At 40.9% G+C, this 21,173-nt stretch overlaps 1 protein-coding gene across 1 annotated transcript; it reads right to left on the reverse strand.

Annotated features, from left to right (window-relative positions):
- Window positions 1-20,017: 20,017 nt before the first annotated feature.
- On the reverse strand, window positions 20,018-20,950 carry LOC109154145 (uncharacterized mitochondrial protein AtMg00810-like). The gene has a single exon (XM_019302010.1). It carries the CDS (start codon window positions 20,948-20,950, stop codon window positions 20,018-20,020), a length of 933 nt encoding a protein of 310 aa, XP_019157555.1.
- Between the last annotated feature and the right edge of the window lie 223 nt (window positions 20,951-21,173).

Below are 21,173 nucleotides of genomic sequence, written 5' to 3' on the forward strand. Positions count from 1 at the left end.
TGTGGGATGAATTGTTTATTTTAAGACCAATTCCCTCTTGTGAATGCTCACCTAGCTGTGAATGTGGAAGGAAGGTGTCTGAAAAAATCAGAGAAAACTTGAGAGTGATATGTTGGCAACCTTTCTCATTGGTTTGAATGAGAATTTCACAAACACCAAATGACAAATAATGTTGATAAAACCCTTACCTGACGTTGGGGAAGCCTTTTTCTATGGTTTCCTAGCAAGAGAGGCAGGTGATTGGTGAACCAAGTGGCTTTGGAGAAAATCTTACAGAGGCAAGTGTGTTTTTTACCAAGAATGATAACAGGAAGACATTCCCTGGTCAGAAATAGAAGCCAGTATGTAGCTATTGTGGGTATACTAGCCATACTGTGGACAAATGCTACAAGAAGCATGGATATCCACCTGGTTGGAAGCCAAGAAGCAAAGGTGTGGGGGCTGCCAATCAACTTCAGACAAGTGTGCAAGAAGGTGGTGTCACGGAAGCTATTTCATATATTAATCAAGAAGATTTCAGAAGATTCATGGAGTTTATGCATCATGAAAGGGCAAGTAGCTCACCTCTTGCTGTTGTTCCTCAAGCTAATGTCATTGCATCCTTCATTCCAGACACCAGAATTTAAGGTAATTCTGTTGACTCTAACAGTAGTTTGGCAAGTCCTCAGTCCTTATAGATCTTGGACAGTGGTGCCACACATCATATTGTCTGCAATATAAACTTGTTGCATAATCCCAAGAAAGTTAAAGGTATCTTTGTGGATCTACCTAGTGGAAGTCAAGCTCAATTTTCCCACATTGGGACTGTTCAATTCACTGCTGAAATGGTCCTCTTAGATGTGCTGTGTGTGCCTATCTTTCATTATAATTTAATCTCATTAGGTGAACTCACAAGAAGGTCACAATGTCAAATTATATTCCATGCTAATCAGTGTGTCATACAGGATCAACACCTTGGGAAGATGATTGGTATGGCTGAATTGAAGAGAGGACTTTACCAGCTTGTTCATCCTATTCTTCATGTCTGTAATCTTCAATGTAAACCTACTGTCAATGTCTGTATTTCTTGGCATGCTAGGTTAGGACATCCCTCTGAGGGCAAAGTTAGATTGTTGCATGCCTTAGACAATAAGATTTGTAATGACAAACCAAGTGTTTGTGACTATTGTCATTTTGCAAAGCAAAAAAGGCTGCCATTTCAGCCTAGTCTTTCTAATTCAACAAATTGTTTTGACCTTGTTCATGTGGACATATGGGGACCATACGAAACTGCTACCGTCTATGGTCACCAATACTTTTTAACTCTTGTTGATGACTATAGTAGGGCTACTTGGGTCTATTTAATGAGGAAGAAGGGTGAGGTCAAGCAAATTATGCAGGTTTTCTATGAACAAATCAAAAAACAATTTGGGGGTAACATCAAATGCATCAGATCAGATAATGGGAAAGAGTTCAGCTTAGAGGAGTTTTATCAAAGCAAAGGTATCTTGCACCAAACATCTTGTGTGTATACTCCTCAGCAGAATAGTGTAGTTGAGAGGAAACATGGCCACATCTTGGCTGTGGCAAGAGCTTTAAAATTCCAAGCTATCTACCTGAAGATCTTTGGGGTGATTGCATCCTCCATGTTGTATATATCATCAATAGACTCCCCTCAGCTGCCTTGGATAATAGAATTCCATACCAGATTTTGTTCAATAAGGTGCCACAATATCAGCATTTGAGAGTTCTTGGTTGCCTTGCCTTTGCTGCCATCCCTAGTTGCCAAAGGAGCAAACTGTCACCAAGAGCTAGGAAATGTGCCTTTTTAGGCTTTGCAAATGGAGTAAAGGGCTACAAACTCCTTAATCTACAGTCTAGAGAAGTGTTCCTGTCTAGAGATGTACACTTCTATGAAGATATATTCCCTTTTCAGAATTTCCAGGATAGTCAGTCCAGAGATTTGTCCTGCCTTCTAAGGAATTGGCTTGTTCAGGCAGTGATGACATTGCACCTGTTACCCCTGATTTAGTGACTGATCAGGCTCAGCCTCAGCCTCAGCCACCATCATCAAGCCAAGTCAGTGAGCCTCCTACAGAAGTGACACCGATGCCTCAACTCAGGAGGTCAAATAGACCAAAAACAACACCTGCTTACCTGAGTGATTTTGCATGTCAGAATGTAGCCACTAAGCAAATTTCCCCACACCACATCTCCAAGGTATTATCATATGATAATTTGTCACAAGATTTTAAGGTGTTTTTCTGTTAATACCATGCTTGCCAAAGAGCCTAAGAACTATAATGAAGCCATCAAACAAGATTTTTGGAAGAAAGCTATGGAACAAGAGATCAGTGCTCTACAAGCCAATGATACATGGATAATCACTTACCTTCCTCCTAATAAAGAGCCCATAGGCTGTAAATGGGTATATAAAACCAAGCTAAAGGCTGATGGGACCATAGAGAGGTACAAAGCAAGGTTAGTTGCCAAAGGGTTTACTCAAACTCCTGGTTTAGACTACCTAGATACTTTTAGTCCTGTGGCTAAGATTACAACTATCAGGATGCTATTGGCTGTCTCTGCTATAAAAGGTTGGGCTCTTCACCAACTTGATGTAAATAATGCTTTTTTACATGGTGATCTAAAGGAGGATGTCTACATGAAGCTCCCACCTGGTTTTACACCTCTAAAACCAGGGCTGGTATGCAAGCTAATAAAGTCTCTATATGGTTTAAAACAGGCAAGCAGGCAGTTGAATATCTAACTAACCAAGGAGTTACTGCATATGGGCTTTAAACAAGCAGCCTCTGTTCCATCTCTATTCATCAGAGGGAAAGAAGGCAGATCTGTGGCTCTGCTCATATATGTTGATGATGTGGTGTTGGCAAGTCCAGACTTAAACCAAATCCAACAGGTAAAGAAATACTTGGATGATGTGTTTCATATAAAGGATCTAGGGCCTAGTTTTTCCTAGGACTGGAAATTGCAAGGAATAATACTGGGATCTCTATGTCTCAAAGGAAGTATGCATTGGAACTCCTTGAGGAGACAGGCTTCCTTCTTAGCAAACAGTAAAGACTCCCATTGTTACCTCAGTTAAGCTAAGCAAAAACATTGGTGAAAAGCTAGAGGATGTCACTAAATACAGAAAGCTTATAGGGAAGCTTCTATATCTCACTATAACAAGGCCAGACATCAGTTATTTCACTCAACAACTCTCTCAGTTTCTTGACTGTCCTACCACCATCCATATGCAAGCAGCTCATAGAATATTGAGGTACATTAAAGTAGCACCAGGCCAAGGACTCTTCTTCTCAGAAGCCTCCACCATACACCTGAGAGGTTTTACTGACTCGGACTGGGCTGCTTGTCCAGACACTAGGAGATCCATTACAGGGTTTGGCATGTTCCTTGGTTCATCTCTAATATCTTGGAAGTCCAAGAAGCAAGTTACCATTTTCATGAGTTCATCTGAGGCAGAATACAGAGCCTTGGCCACATCTGCTTGTGAAATCCAATGGCTAATCTACCTTTTGCAAAATCTAGCAATAGATGAGTACCCCACTGCCACACTATATTGTGATAGTAAATCAGTAATAGCCATAGCTGAGAATCCAGTGTTTCATGAGTGCACAAAGCACATCGAATTTGACCGTCACTTGGTGAGAGAGAAGCTGCAAAAGGAATTCTAAAACTGCTGCATGTTGGTACAACTAATCAACTAGCAGATGTGTTCACTAAGCCTCATGCTCAGAATACTTTCAATAGCCTAATATCCAAGGCTGGATCTCCATAACATGTATATTCCAGCTTGCGGGGGGGGGGGGGGGTGTTAGCACATGTGAAATCAAGCCAGCAAGGGAAAACCAAAACTGCTACATCTTTCTGTTAAGTTAGTTAGGAAAGTAGTTTCCTTAGCAGCTTTCCCTCCTCTTTTCTGATATCTCTTTCATCTGTATTGCATGTGTATATGTAAAGGCGAAGCTGCCTGAGAACAGATTGATTGAGTTTTGAATGCAAAAGTTTTCCTTTCCTCCTCCTCTCTCAACAAACTTCAACAAAATATATCTTAACTGATATATCAGACATGAAAAATATAATTACATAAACTATATACAATATGTACATTTTTATAAGATAGGTACCTTCATAGGTTTATTCACCGCATGCGAACTTTATTCTGTAAAACATTATATTATTATATATATTCATTATTGCAAGTTATCATGCAAAATAATAAATAAATAATATATATGTATACTTACGCGAAAGCAGCGAAAATAAATCCAATGAATTGAATCATTTGTGTGGGTATAATAATTCGTTACACAAGCAGCAAAACCAAAGCCGAATCGATGCATGCTTAAACTCCACCGAATCGATGAACCAACGAGTTAATGTTACCATGCAAAAATTCAAGGCCAACGAATTGTGTAGATTCCTCTGAAATACAATTTGTACATAAATTAACAAATCGTTAACCAATGATTCGTTATGTACGATTTAATACAATCAATAATAACGATTCGTTAAAACCGATTAACACCAACGAATCATTCAAACTAACGAATCATTTAAATCATTGATTAAAATTCATATTTCCTAATTTACTTTCTACTAATCTAAAATAATATTTATAACTCCACAACTCCAAATATTATTTAAGCTTTCATGGTAATCGATCTGAAAAATTAATCTCCATTACTATATAAATTTCCAACATGAATGCATAGTATAATTTAACATAAGGAAAGAAAGAAAGAAAAAAGCTACATATGGAAACAATCAATCAAGGAGATAATTTTAGATTTTTAGTTAAGGGTAGGTGTTATTAAGATTATTTGAACTAAAATCTGAAATTCGATTTGAATTTCAAATTTTAATTTGGTTGAACTAATATAATATTTGGTTTGCATATATTAAATTATGTTATATCCAAATATAAATATGATTAAGATATCAAGTGTGAAAATTTTAACCATATCTGACCCAAAACTTGAACTTTACTAACCTAACACTCACATCAGTAAAAACTAGCATTATCGTTTGATATTATTTTTACTTACGAATGATCACTAATGATTGATGAAAATTTCGCATTTTTGACAATGCTAAAAAAATTAAAGAAAAAAAAAATGCAACTGTAAATTTACTTGCTCCGCGCTCTCGGGTTAGTTCGGGTCAATTCCTAATATATCCATCATCAGTCCCTCACTCTCCGAGTTGTGAGTGATCGTCAGCGAATGAGAGTAGATGCTCTGGCCTACCCGCCAAAAACGCCGACCCCGAGGCGCCTGCATCCAGGACTCGCAGGTGCATTGTCGGAACGCACTTCTTGTGATACGGCTGAAAACTCCGCCACGAACATGGCTTCTTCATCTGCTAGGACTCATATATATGCAGTAGAGTCCCAATAAATCTCATCCATCTTCCCTAGATATCTTCAAAGTCAACCCATCACATCTAGGCCGAACACACATCCAACATACCCACGAACACACCTCCAACACACCCCGAGCACACCTCCAAGTCTCCAACACACCCGCGAACACACCCCAAACACACCTCCAACACAAGCCGAACACACCTCCAACACACCCCCTTTTTTCTATTGCTAGGACCTCGTCGTGGTGTCGGTGCGGCGGCGAGAGGTAGGCCACGACCCCACAGGTAGGGGTCCATTACCGACCTCCAGTCGACCCCTCAAGAGTCAAGTCGGGGCCTTGCCAACCTCGGCTCTAACTCGAGGCCGCGCTCCTCCTAGTTTCATGTGTTCGTTTTTTTATTTTTATTATTATTATTTTTTTTATTGATGATCACTCCCGTCGGGGTTGGTACGCGAGGTCGGGCCTCGTGCCCCCTTAAGGTGCGATAGCCGCTCCGACCTAGCTCATTCGAGCCTAGGTACTTGGGCTCTTCCGTCAGGGTTGGTACGCAAGGTCGGACCTCGTGCCCCCTTAGGGTGCGCTACCCAGATGAGCCAAGTCCAGCCCGACTAGGCCATCGGACTCTCCCGTCGGGGTTGGTACGCGAGGTCGGACCTCGTGCCCCCTTAGGGTGCGCAAGCCGCTTGGGCCTAGTCCTTCCGGACTAGGCGACCTAGCTCTTCTGTCGGGGTTGGTACGCGAGGTCAGACCTCGTGCCCCCTTAGGGTGCACAAGCCGCTTGTGTCGAGTCCTGCGAGACTAGGCCACCGAGCTCTTCCGCCGGGGTTGGTACGCGAGGTCGGACCTCGTGCCCCCTTAGGGTACTAGCCTTTAGACCCAGGTCGTGTGACGCCAGGCCGTTAAGCGCTTCCGTCGGGGTTGGTACGCGAGGTCGGACCTCCTGCCTCCTTAGGGTACTAGCCTTTAGACCCAGGTCGTGCGACGCCAGGTCTCGCCCCTCGTCTTAAAAAGTAGTGAAAATAAGTCCATGGCGAAATTTTTAATAACTTTATTCAAATGAAGGGGACGGAGCACCTCTTGACATTTTCACTGGGGTACATGCATCGTAGTGGGGTGCTGCTATAGGACCTCTTGTAGAGTGTATCACCGAGTAGCAGGTAGGTTCCCCTTACCTGCTTAGCATCGACCATGTCAAGGGGAAAGCAACCCACAATAGGTTCTTCCGTTAGGTAGTGATCGGGGGCATCCCCCCTATACTACCGTTAGGGAATGCCAAAGTCGGGGCCGGCGCGCACGACCGCGACCATGGGTTGATAAAAACATATGTCCATATTTGAGCTCCTAGGGTTCAAGGAAACCGGGTGCTCGACCTATCATGCCCCATTGGGAGGGGTGGGGTAAATGTAGACACCCCTCGAGAGACGTCGGGCCGAGCAGGAGGGCTTGGACACCTCCTTGGAGCCCCTCACCGGGGCGGGTCGACAAGGTGGTAGCTTGTTGGAGCGCGACCATCCCCTCCAGGAGCTCGTTCATTCGCTTACGGAGCTGCCCGACCTCATCACGATGGGCTCTTAGAGCTCGACCATTCGTTTCTCCCGACCTCTCATCTCGCGAGGCTAACTCACGTCGCGGTGGAGCTCGGGGCCCGCGGCTCGGCGACCTAAGTGAAGACAATTCCTGCCGCGGCGGGGCCCGAAAGCCACGGCTCGGTGACCTTCGGGGACATGATAACTCCCCTATTGGTGCGTTGGGGTTGGTCTTGGGCCCAATCTATCTCGGGCTAACACGCGCAAGCCAAGCCCCTCCAAGGCGGGCCTAGCGTGGGTCGACCTCCCTCTATCGCCCTCTCGATGGCGATCTTGGCGGATGTCCCCTCCTCCTTGCGTGTCCGATGACCGGGGCGAGTTGACCTCCTCTTCAATTTGAGTGTTGAGTGCCTGTGGGTAGCCGGGTGCTTGGACCGGTGCGACCCCTTAAGGGAGGTGGAGGCGGGGTCGGCGTCCTTTGTGTGGTCTCCGGACCGTCGTGCGCACCTCCTTGGGGACCCTCTGCGAAGTGAGCCAAAGTCGCAGAGGATTGTTAAAGGAAAACTGCCCTCTCCTACAGCGGGGCGAGATTTGGAGGAGGGGCGGACCGTCTTGCGTACCTCCGAAGAAATGTAGGGACGGACTATCCGCGGTTGGTGCTTCGACGACAACATTTTCGCTAGAATTCTCCAACGATATTCCCCAGCCGTGAATCGAATCAAGATACTTATCGCATTCAATAACTCTACGCACACGGTGGGGAAAATTTCCTGGAGTTTTGCTCGAATTACATCCAGCGGTGGCTTTTCCTCCATGAATTTTTCAATTATGGTAAGTTTTTTTCAATCCTCGATGCTGCCGAGACCGTAGAACGAAGCATCGGGACTCATTTCCTTATATTTGAGGGGGAGAGAGATAGCAGAGTAGATCAACAAAGGGGGAATTAGAACAAAGAACTCTGGGGCTGGGGTGGAGGTTTATGGTAAATTGTGCCCAAATGTTAGAACCAATTGGCCATGCAGAAGTGATAAGAGCACATTTTTTTCTTTATCAGACTTTTACTCATTTCCTTATATTTTATAAAGAAACTTGATTTACTTATTTCTACTATATTGGTTTTGCTCACTCTTAATTTTTTGTAAAACATTATTACAGTTGTTTCTTGAGTATCACTTTAATTTTCTGCAGGATTGTATGTTCCAAACACAAGTCAAGCTTAAAAAGTGCATTGCTTGAAACTTCTCATGCAGTCTTTCTTTGCATCAGACATCAAGAGAGTCTGTTTGCTGAGTTGGTAGAATTGGATCTATCATTTTCTTACAGTTTGTAATTGAAAATGAAAATTTTGTGTTAGATGTGAATTTCAATTTAGTAAATGCCGTGAGATTAATTTTTAAAGCTATGGATTTTTAGCATCTCAGCTTGATTTTGGGTTTTGATGACTGAATTGGATTATAATTGTGAGTTTGTTTCGGAGTCTGCTTGCCATTCAAGATACCTACATTAATCTTAATTATTTTTTTGTATAATTCGAAATGCAGTCGTGGAGCTCAAAATATGCTAATTGTTCAAGATGGGATAATGATAACTCTGAATGCAGATGGAATATACGTGTATATTAATAGGGGATATTTAAACTAAAATAAAGCTTAAAGATAGTTGTTGACATAAGAAAAATTGTCAAATTCTAGACAAATAGGGAATACTAAGTCAAACAAGTCTTAGGAATTATATTCCTAATCTAAATAGGAATAGCAATCATATTCCTATCTATACTTCATCTCTTGGTCTATAAAAGAAGATGCTCCACAACTCTTCAAGATAAGCTTTCAACATCTAATTGTGAGCACGAGAGTCATTGAGAATAGATACCCAAATCCCCTTGAAAAGTAGTACAAGTGTTTAGGTCACAATAGTTTGATAGGAAATCATATTGTGTAATCCCCGTTCCCTAAACCACGTGTACTTTGAATATTAAGCTTTTAGTGGATTTAGGCAAATTCTCAATTTGAGAAATGCCTCGCAGATTAGGGTTGTTTGCCCAAACTTCGTTATAAATTAATTGTGTCACAACGTTAGTTCCAACGTTACCGATTCCAACGTCTATATTTATTTCAATTGGTATCAGAGCAGGTCTGCTCAAGTTACTAGCAGGATCCAAATGGAATTCCCAAGAGAAGGTCTTTCAAACAATAAACCACCGGCTCTACTTGGCACAAACTTCTCCTACTGGAAAGCTCGAATGCAGATATACATTTTAACACAAGGAGAAGGCGTTTGGAATGCAATAGAAAACGAATGGAAAACTCCAGTCGATGACAAAGGGAATGCAAAACCTAGAATTGAATGGAGTGAAGAAGAGAGAACTGAATATGACTTCAACTCAAAGGCTATGAATGCAATATATGGATCAGTAAGCGAAGACACATTTAAACTAATTGCATCAACTCGCATAGCCAAAACTGCGTGGAGTATATTGTGCGATCGTCATGAGGGAAACTCATCTGTAAGACAATCTAAGCTACATATGATACAAACAGAATTTGAAAATATAAAGATGGAAGAAGAAGAAAGCATCACCCAATTCCGTGCCAGAGTTTTAAGTATATTTGGAGATGCATTCCACCTAGGCGAACCTATACCTGAACATAGGATCGTCAAAAAGGTACTACGCTCGCTACCTGGAAGATTCCTAATAAAAATCACTGCTATTCAAGAAAATAAAGATTTGAATACATACAGACTTAGTGATCTATTGGGAAATCTTCAACCCTATGTATAACACCCCAGATTTTCAGGATATTTAAAACTTATAAAATAAAGGTGAAATCTCGTTGAATCCCAAAACATAGTACAAGAGTATGGGGTTCTATGCCACACCTAAGCTAGAGAACTCAGGTGCATAGGCTAACTGACTAATATCCTCAAATAGTATCAGTACTAAATCATGGCACGCAGGCCGAAAGGGAAAAACTATCTAAGCTATGTCCAAGCTTCTAGCGCGCTCCAGTGAACTACTCGTCTGTGCCTGAAAGCCAAATATATCTGTTCAGCGAGAGATGTTGGTAACCCACTCCAACGCGTTGAAATACAATACATATAGAGATATATATAGATATACGAAAACCATTTTAAAGCATGAAGATATATCCTATGAGACTCTAGCTTTTAAAACCGGGAATGACTCGACAGATAAGGCTAGACACAAGCAACAGTTATAACAGGCATATACAATCCACCACGGCAAGACAGATAGAGCTGAGCACAATTAATAATCATAACCCAATGTAAACAATCCCCAGCATAGATCCCATAGTCACATCCCCCAATATAATCATAAACACATTTATCCATATCTCACCACATAGCACACTTTGTTGGCGCCACAGGACCAATCGCATGCCCATACATGAGGGTCAGCGCATATAGCTCTGACACGGCCCCACAGCACCCTGCCCCGTCTCACCTTACGGAGGAGCCGATCGCAACCGACTAATGAACCGCAGTTCCATATAATATTTATATACCTGACCGGTCTCTACCAGCCTGGTTAACAGCCGATATAGTTCTCAGCCCATCCGACTGCCCGTATAGTGGACCTTTGTCCTATATAATATTTATATACCTGACCGGTCTTTACCAGCCTGGTTAACAGCCGGTATGGTTCTCAGCCCATCCGACTACCCGTATAGTGGAACTTAGTCCTATATAATATTTGTATACCCGACCGGTCCCTACCAGCCTGGTTAACAGCCGGTATGGTTCTCAGCCCACCCGACTGCCCGTATAGCCCGATTGATCTCAACCAATTCGTGGTGACACGCACACATAACACGTAGTAAGCACATGCAACCCACATTAACACATTGGGAAGGGGGAGAAAACGTATAACAAAACCTATGCGTGATCTTTCACATACTAAGAATAACCCTAAAGGGTTCATACTCCTTTCACCTAGGTCAGCAGGATACCAATTCAACTAGCATGCAATATATAAGACTCATACAACCTACGAACGGTACCCGATAGACGGAGTCCATTGGGACACCACGGGGGTCGGGGAAACATCAAACGGGGAAGCCGAAACCCCGGGTTGGGGTATTTTCCAGCGGGTAGCCGGTGGGTGGGGGTCCACCCGCCGGCGTGCACTGTTCCGGGCAGCGGGTGGCCGGCGGGCAGTTGCCCGCCCGCCGGCTGCCCGCTGCCGGGACTGCCCGTCTTGGCCGCGGGTAGGTGGCGGGTCCCCTACCCCCACCTACCCTCCACTGACTCTTTGATCACAAAAACGCCCCGGGAACCATTGTGGAACCCGAAACCGTGCTTAGACACTTTACAACGCAATTAACGATCAACACGTAGTCAATTAACGGATCAAATACGAGAAACGTACGGCACATAACCTATCATGATTTTCTAACATAATCGACACCCCAAACATGCGATTTCCCACCCGACACACCAAGAATGATATCATACGATACGACCTAAGGTTCTAATCACTTTTATACCCATAAGAATACGATTCGTCCTCTAATTACAAGATTCGGTGCAAATAACACATAAGCATCAGGAATGCCATACAATTATCAAGAATGACATATAAACATCAAGAACTCCACATAATCATCAAGAACATCATAATTATCAAGAATCTCCCAATATCAAGATCACCCATGGAATTATCCCATCAATCATCAATAATAATGTCGCAAATCATCAATACACAATAATATGGGGAAATCCTACTAGGGAAATCATAGCTATGAAAATAGGTTTTATTGAGACATGGGTTACCTCTTAGCCTTAATTAATTCCTTGGCTATGAAGGGTCTTTCTTTAAGCTTTCTTGCTTTCTTGATTTCTTCTAGGGTGATTCTTGGAGCTCTTTGGGGTGGTGAGCGTTATTCTTGTGGTGGGGGTTTCTAGGTGCCCCTTAAGTCCCCTATTTATATATTTAGGTGTCCTAGTTAGGAACTAATATTATGGGCTTGCTAGTTCTATTTCTTTTGGGACTAAGGATTGGGTTTAGGGATAAGTGCCCGTGGACTATGGTGGGCCTTCCTAATTAATTATTGTGATTTAATTCTTTCTTTTGGGTAATTTATTAAATGATTTAATTGATCTTAGGGATCGTAACACGAGGTGTTACACTATGAGCTTGAGATGCTACAAAATCAGAAAAACAATGGCAAAGGAATAGCATTACAGTCCAGACAAGAAGACAACTCAGAAACTGATTCAAAAACCATGGAACAGTCAATTGCACTATTGACAAAGAATTTTAATCGAGTTCTCAAAAAGTTTAACAAGTTCAGGAATAAAAATTCCTCGAACAACCAAGGAAATTTCATAGTCAATCAAAAACCATCCAATCCAAAACGAAGAGATAATACAATTACGGAAGGGATACAATGCTATGAATGCAAAGGTTTTGGACACATTCAATCAGAATGTGCCACATACTTGAAAAGGAAAAATAAAACATATATAACAACCCTGAGCGATGACTCAGATAGTGAAGAAGATGATAGGAACACAAACTTCGTAGCCTTCACTGCTAGCCATGAAGACAACAATAGTGATAACATGAAAGAGTTACTAGAGGCATACACTCAACTAAATACCAAGTGGGAGCAGATCATCAAGAAAAATTTAGAACTCATGGAAGATAATCATTACTTAAAAAATGAAAAAGAACGAATGGAAAAACAATACAAAGAAGCTCAAAACGAACTATTAGACTTCAAAAATAAAGAAGCTAAACTACTACAAGAAATCAAGGAGCTCACCGAAAAACCCAGGACTCCAAGCACAGACACCAGTGAGAATCACCAAACCGAGATACAGGAAGTGTCGCAACAGCACTTCTGACACCGAAGAAGAATAAGGTGCTACTATTGCCACAAACTGGTACACATCAAAGCGCACTGCTACAAGAGACAGAACGATCTTTGCTACAGACAAAACAACAGAGTATGGCCAAAACAGAACAGAAATAATAGTAAGAAAATCTGGGTAAGAAAAGACCAAAATGTTGCATATACCTCCAAAACAAACAAAGAGCTAGATATATGGTATTTTGACAGCGGATGCTCCAGGCATATGACTGGGAATCCAGAAAATTTAGCGAACATACAATATAAAAATGAAGGATATGTTACCTTTGGAGATGGAGGAAAAGGAAGAATTGTCGCAAGTGGAACTTTGAACGTACATGGGCTGCCAAAACTGTCAAAACTCTTCTTAGTACAAGGATTGAAAGCAAACCTGATCAGTATAAGCCAACTATGTGAAGATGAACTTAAAGTGGAATTTTCAAAAGAAAGTTGCAATGTTCTCAATCAAAATCATGAATGTGTTATGATAGGAAGAAAATCCACAAATAAATGCTACACATGGGACGGTGATCTAACTTGCTTACAGACAACTGTCAATCAATCACAATTATGGCACCAACGGATGGGTCACATAAACTTTCATGACATGAAAAAAGGTTTGAAGAAGGGAGTCTACCGAGGAGTTCCAACACTCGACATAGACGAAAACAAAAAATGTGATGCATGCCTTGAAAACAAAATAACGCGAACAACCCACAAGAAAACCTCAGGAATACACACTTCTAAAATCCTAGAACTACTTCACATGGACCTATTTGGGCCAACCCAGACAGAAAGCATAGGAGGGAAGAGATATGTTTATGTAACAGTCGATGACTATTCACGATTCACATGGGTAAATTTTCTTAGAGAAAAATCTGAAGCATTTACAATATTCAAAGCTCTCATTATCAAAATTCAGAATGAAAAAGGTGGAAGAATAGGAAAGATCATTCGTCTAAGAAGTGATCATGGAAGAGAGTTCGAAAACTCAAAATTCAAGGAATACTGCACAGAAAATGGGATTCATCATGAGTTCTCCGCACCAAAAACACCCCAACAAAATGGAGTAGTCGAATGAAAGAATCAAACTGTCCAAGAAATGGCAAGGGTGCTCTTAAATCACAAGAGACTTACATCAAAATTCTGGGCAGAAGCAATTAATACAGCACGCTACTTGATAAATCGAGTATTCATACGGAAAGAAACCAACATGACACCATATCAAATCTGGAAAGGAAAAACACCAAATCTAAAACACACACATGTGTTTGGCAGCAAATGTTATATACTAAAAGATAGAGAACCATTGGGAAAATTTGACATCAAAGGAGATGAAGGGATTTTTCTGGGTTACTCCTCAAACAATAGGGCATATCGAGTGTTTAAAATTAGAACAGACACTGTCATGGAATCTATAAATGTTGTGGTCAATGATACAACATCAGAAGATCTTCCCACCAGTGATGAAGAAATAACTGTTGTTGAAACAACAGTTTCAACACCACAAAATCAGAAATCTAAAACAGAATCAACAGAAAAATAAGAAACTGAAGAGCTTGAGGAAATCGATGAAACTCTCAATCCTGATGAGACAAGAGTACAGAAAAATCATCCAGTAGAGAACATTATAGGACAACTAAATGAAGGAATCAAAACTAGAGGAAAGAAACGAGACTATCGTAAAATGGAAGAAGGAGACTATGACTACTGCTACACCTCAAAAACTGAACCCAAAAACATCACGGAAGCCTTAAAAGATGAATTTTGGGTAGAAGCCATGCAAGAGGAATTACAGCAATTTGAAAGACACAGTGTCTGAGAGTTAGTCCCTAAACCAGAAAATGCTAATATTATAGGGACAAAATGGATCTACAAGAATAAAACAGTTGAACAAGGAAACATTATACGAAACAAAGCTCAACTAGTAGCACAAGGATACACTCATGTTGAAGGAACAGATTTTGAGGAAACATTCGCTCCAGTAGCTAGAATAAAGTTAATCCGACTTCTCATAGCAATAGCCTACATACTCAAAATAAAGCTATACCAAATGGACGTAAAAACAGCCTTTCTAAACAGAAACTTAAAGGAAGAAGTCTATGTTGCTCAACCAAAAGGATTTGGGGACCCACACTTTTCACAAAATGTGTTCAAGCTCAATAAAGCCCTATACGGCCTAAAACAAACACCACGTGCCTGGTATGAACAGCTCACTGAATTCCTAACCAAAAAGGGTTACAAGAGAGGAAGTGTAGATAAAACCTTGTTTGTCAAACACTACGGGCAAAACATTGTCATCGCTCAAATATATGTTGATGACATAGTTTTTGGATCAACACTCGAGTTCTACAAAGACCAGTTCATTACTAACATGGAAGGAGAATTTGAAATGAGCATGATAGGAGAATTAAATTACTTCCTTGGTCTACAAATCAGACAACAAGAAAGTGGAATATTTATATCACAAAGCAAATACGCCAAGAACCTAGTCAAAAGATTTGGTCTAGAAGAAAGCAAAATTGTCAGAACACCTGTTCCAACAACAGAAAGGATATCAAGAGATTCAAAAGGAAAACCTGTTGAACAAACCCTATATCGAAGCATGATAGGAGGTTTGCTATATTTAACCGCTAGTATACCAGATTTAAGTTTTGCAGTAGGAATTTGTGCAAGATACCAAGCCAATCCAACTGAGCAACATTTAAAAGCAGTCAAAAGAATTATTAAATACGTGAAAGGGACATCCGACCTAGGGATATGGTATTCTTTTGACACCAATCATCACCTCTCAGCCTATTGTGATGCTGATTGGGCAGGTAACATAGATGACAGAAAAAGCACGTCAGGAGGATGTTTTTTTCTAGGTACCAACCTAGTATCATGGATCAGCAAGAAACAAAGTTCTATATCCCTATCAACAGTAGAGGCTGAATATATTGCAGCAGGAAGCTGTTGCACAATATTACTTTGGATGAAACAAATGCTAGAGGGTTATGGAATACAACAATCAACCATGATAATCCATTGTGACAATAAAAGCGCAATAGACATTTCAAAAAATCCAGTTCAACACTCAAGAACAAAACACATTGACATTAGGCATCACTTCATAAGGGAATTAGTAGAAGATGAAATCATCAGTCTTACCCACATAAGTACCGAAAATCAAGAAGCAGATATTTTAACCAAAGCACTTGATGGAAACAGATACACAAAGTTAAGGGCCGAAATAGGCCTGTGTATCCTATAATTCGCACCAAATAAAAGAGAAGCACATGGGCCAAATCTACAAAATAAAGCCATCAATCAAAACCGGCCCATGTTTGTTACAATCCACCGCCCCATCACAAAAGCCCAAACCCGGATCCACATCTCAAGTAAAAGCTCCATTTCAAAAACAGGGCTATCACTCTTACCCGACCTCACTCGTCATCCACCCGAGAAACCTTCACTCATCCTCACCCTTCACATAAAATTAATCATGGTGAGAACCAGGAATCAAAGAATGGGAAAGTTACCTCGAAGAGGAACAACCAATAGCACCTCGAAATACACCGGCACCGGAGAGTCTTCGAACCCAGTATGTGTCGAAGAAGAAAGTTCCACCAACATTGCGATGAATCCTGTTCCAATAGCCAGAGTACCGTTCAGCGAAGCTCAAGAACAGAGCATCAACCCACCAGGTAACTCGAATCTCCCTCTGATTGACCATGAGGAACCTCCCATGCCCATGCCCATTGCTGCTGATTTTGGAGACAATAGGATCGTTGATCCAAACGATTTAGTGGTACGACTCCGGTTTGCCATAAATCGTGGCTAGGAACCAGATATGACCTCCTACGTTAGCTTTGAAGAAGAGGACAATCCGAGGGAATCGGAAATTGAGGGGCATGAAGATCCTCAAAATCACGAAGTAAATCGTCCCTCAAGCCCTAAAAATGACGAACAAATCATAATTGATAAAACCCCCAATCCAATCCCTCGGGTCAACAAAAACCCTTGAAAGAGGAAGAAGATTGACCCGTATGAAGGAGCAGATCCAAGGGCCCAAAGGCCAAGTGATTTTCCAGTACGTGCAGGACCTCCTCAAAGACCACCAAACATTCCACCAAAACCTGCAAAATCCAAGAAAACAAGAAAAGAAAATACAGAGGATGAACAAAATTAGTTACCAAATGAAGAAATAGAGTCCTCTGGCTGTGAAAGAATAAGAACCCGAGCCCAAAAGAGAACCAACCTAGAAGCTAATATGAAGAGAAATCAATCACAATCTACCAAGGCATCTACCAAAGAAAATGGGAAACAAAAAGTGTTTAGTAGTGATGACATGTCAAACCTACCTAAACTACACAGTGCAACCTTTTTAAACAAGGAGTCTGGAAAGCTATGGAAAAGAATTGTGGAGAAAAAGATCATAAACCAAAAATTACTTGTCACAGACAAACTAGACAACTCAAAGCAGATTCAAGAAGTTCTAATCTCAAATCAACTCCTAGGAACAGTCACCAACATAGAACCTTATGATGAAGAAGTCATCCAGGAATTCTATTGTAACCTAACCAAAACCACCACAACACCCAGCAGTCCTATGTATGGGAAAGTATATTTGAGAGGAAAATTCTATGAGTTTACACCAGAAACAATCAACAACTACCTAGGAACACCTGAGACTGAACATGAGATGGAAATAAACAGTGAACAAGTTGCCAAGGAACTTATAGCAGGAAATGTCAGCTTTGAAAAGAACAAAATCAAAGCAGCTTCTCTAACAAGCAAATATGCCTCACTACATGAATCCACAGTGAAATGGTCCTTAGCAGGGCTGTTGTACAAGATATGATAAGGGGTAAAAATCAACACGGGTGCCATTATTCATACACAAGTCACAGATTTAGCAGAAGACACCAAATCTTATACCTCCCTGATCTTTCCAAACCTCATCTTTGCCATCTTGACAAAACAAGGCCTCAAAACTCAAGGACCAAAGACCACTGTCAAGAACATCAACACAACAGTCAAACTAAGAAAGGGAAACCACCAAAATGATCTAAAGTCCTCTGCTCCAAAGAACAATCCACTTGATTCAAAGACACTAATTAATTACTTTGAAGGCAGACTGACAGTATTGGAAGCCTTAGAAAAATAACTTCTAAGAAAACACCTGAACATCAAAGAGGAAAAAGCAGAAATAATAGAATGGCTGGCAATCCTAAAAGCAGAAAATGAAGAAGATCAAGAGAAAGGAACATTCCCAAGAAGCAGAAAATGAAGAAGATCAAGAGCAAAATCAAGGAACAGAAGAAGATATCCAGGAGCATTCTCAAGAAAAGAGTGTTGAAACACCTGTTTCAACATCAGACTCAGAAGTTAGGGGATAACCGTTTTTAGCAAAAAAGGGGGAGAAACAACAGGCAGACAACAGGAATTTTGTTGCAAACAGCAGGAATTTTGTTGCAACAGGAATTTTGTTGCAAACAGGACATATCTTTTTATGCTCAGACTTTTTTTTTGTGTGTCCCGATTGTTATGTACCAAGTACAAGGTAGACAGCAGACAAGACCTCCTTATGACATATTTTTTGTGTAGTTCTGCTACTACTGGTAGACTCAACTAGAAGAATCAACAGACAAATATTTTTGAAGGACCAGACATATGCACTGAAATGACCTCCTACATTTACTAACAAAATACTATCTAAAGTTAACAATACAACAGCAGGAATTTTGTTGCAAGCAGCAGGAATTTTGTTGCAAACAGGACATATCCTTTTATGCTCAGACTTTTTTTTGTGTGTCCCTATTGTTATGTACCAAGTACAAGGCAGACAGCAGACAAGACCTCCTGATGACATATTTTTTCTGTAGTTCTGCTACTACTGGCAGACTCAACTAGAAGAATCAACAGACAAATATTTTTGAAGGACCAGACATATGCACTGAAATGACCTCCTACATTTACTAACAAAATACTATCTAAAGTTAACAATACAATGATCAAGAAAGATCCCACAAATTAAGTGGGAGATCCACAAATCAAGGGGGAGACATCTCCACGTGTCAACTCTGGTTAAGAATCAAAATGGATCAAGGTTTTTGCTAAAATTTGACAAAGGGGGAGAATGTTGAGATAAGACAAATTGTCAAATTCTAGACAAATAGGGAATACTAAGTCAGACAAGTCTTAGGAATTATATTCCTAATCTAAATAGGAATAACAATCCTATTCATTGTCTGTACTTCATCTCTTGGCCTATAAAAGAAGCTGCTCCACAACTCTTCAAGATAAGTTTTCAACATCTAATTGTGAGCACGAGAGTCATTGAGAATAGATACCCAAATCCCCTTGAAAAGTAGTACAAGTGTTTAGGTCACAATAGTTTGATAGGAAATCATATTGTTTAATCCCCGTTCCTTAAACCACGTGTACTTTGAATATTAAGCTTTTAGTGGATTTAGGGAAATTCTCAATTTGAGAAGTGCCTCGCAGATTAGGGTTGTTTGCCCAAACTGCGTTATTAATTAATTGTGTCACAACGTCAGTTACAACGTTACTGAGTCCAACGTCTATATTTATTTCAATAGTGATTTTTTTTAATGGAAGAAAGATACATTCTTAACTGTACTTTGACTAAAAAATGTATGTTCCAACTTCCAATTTAGAGTTTTGGTCGTTGTGAAAGGCCATAAGGGAAAATACTTTCGGATAGCAATGTAGGAATTACCCTATTGGTTCCTCTCATGAAAATGACACATTCTAATCGAAGACAACTATTCAAATTTTAAAGGAAGTAATTCTCGCTTATACTGTCATATGCAATGACTATTTATAAAAGTCAGAGACAAACTCTATCACATGTTGGGCTATTATTGAAGAAATTGGTGTATGGTCCGTTGTTCGTGGCTGCATTTTGGATTAGCAATTCCAAAGGATTAAAAATATTGGTATGTAGTGAATTTATATAATGTTAGTACTTCAACTATTAATATTATTTATCATGAAATTTTCAATAATTTATAATTTTTATTCTTCTTTTTAATAAATATCTTAATTTCATATTCTTTCTTTTATTTATAAATTTTATTTCAATATGTTAGATATATGAATTCGTTTTTTCAAATTCAAACAATTATGATGAGGATGAATAGTCTGTGTATTATGATTAACCAGGAATACCGTGCAGAGAATATATCAACAATAATAGAGTCCTAATACAATGATACTACTAGACTCCTAACACTCCCCCTCAAGCACAAGGTTGAGGAGCAGCAACATTGATCTTGCCACGAAGAAAAGTAAACCGAGGCCCAGATAAGCCCTTGCTAAAAATATCAGCCAATTGATCCTTCGTAGAAATGAAGTGAACCTGCAGCTCTTTCTTCGCCACTTTGTTCCGAACAAAATGGTAATCGATCTCAACGTGCTTAGTCCGAGCATGAAACACCGGATTTGCACACAAATACGTGGCACCCAAGTTATCACACCACAGCTTGGGCGGAGAAGCAGGCGAGAAACCGAGCTCAGTAAGCAGCGAGACCAGCCAAGTTAGCTCAGCAGATACATCAGCCAAAGCCTTATATTTAGCTTCCGTAGAGGACCGGGCCGTCGTACGTTGCTTCCGAAAGACCCAGGAAACCAAATTCTGACAATAAAAAATTGCAAAACCACCAGTGGACTTGCGGTCATCCGGGTAACCAGCCCAGCCGAAATCCGAGAAAGCAAGAATATCAGTCGAAGAAGAGCGACAAAGACGAAGACCAAGATTAAGGGTACCTTTAACATAGCGCAAAACACGCTTCAGCATGCCCCAGTGCTCCGTTGTAGGCGCATGCATGTGCTGACAGAGTCTGTTCACCGCATAGGACAAGTCGGGCCGAATCACTGTAAGATACTGCAGAGCCCCAGCTAGACTGCGGTATTGAGTCGGATCAGCATACGGAACCGGCGGATCAGTACCAACACGAGTCAGAGATACAGGAGTAACCAACGGCTTACATTCAACCATACCAGCACGCTTCAGAATGTCCGTCATGTAGCGTTGTTGAGAAAGAAGCAATCCATCCTTAACCGGTATCGTCTCAATACCAAGAAAGAAGGACGGAGCACCCATATCACGGATCTTGAACTCATAACCCATCTTCGCCACCAGACCATCCACACTAGCCAAGTCGGACCCCATAACAAGGATAGCGTCAACATACACTAGCAAATACAGAGTAACAAAACCACGCACATAAATAAATAATGAGACATCCGTTTTAGACGGAACAAAACCAACAGAAATCAAGAATAGATGCAACCGATCAAACCAAGCACGCGGGGCCTGCTTAAGCCCATAAAGAGACCGCTGTAATAGGGCACACATGATCCGGCGCAGTTTTGTCCTCATACCCCGGTGGCTG

Source organism: Ipomoea nil, unplaced genomic scaffold (genome assembly GCF_001879475.1).
Source record: "Ipomoea nil cultivar Tokyo-kokei standard unplaced genomic scaffold, Asagao_1.1 scaffold2610, whole genome shotgun sequence".
Lineage (NCBI taxonomy): Eukaryota > Viridiplantae > Streptophyta > Magnoliopsida > Solanales > Convolvulaceae > Ipomoea > Ipomoea nil.

Excerpts from the sequence above, each read along its gene's own strand:
- LOC109154145 (XM_019302010.1), bottom strand. The coding sequence starts at position 20,950 with ATGGGGTCCGACTTGGCTAGTGTGGATGGTCTGGTGGCGAAGATGGGT.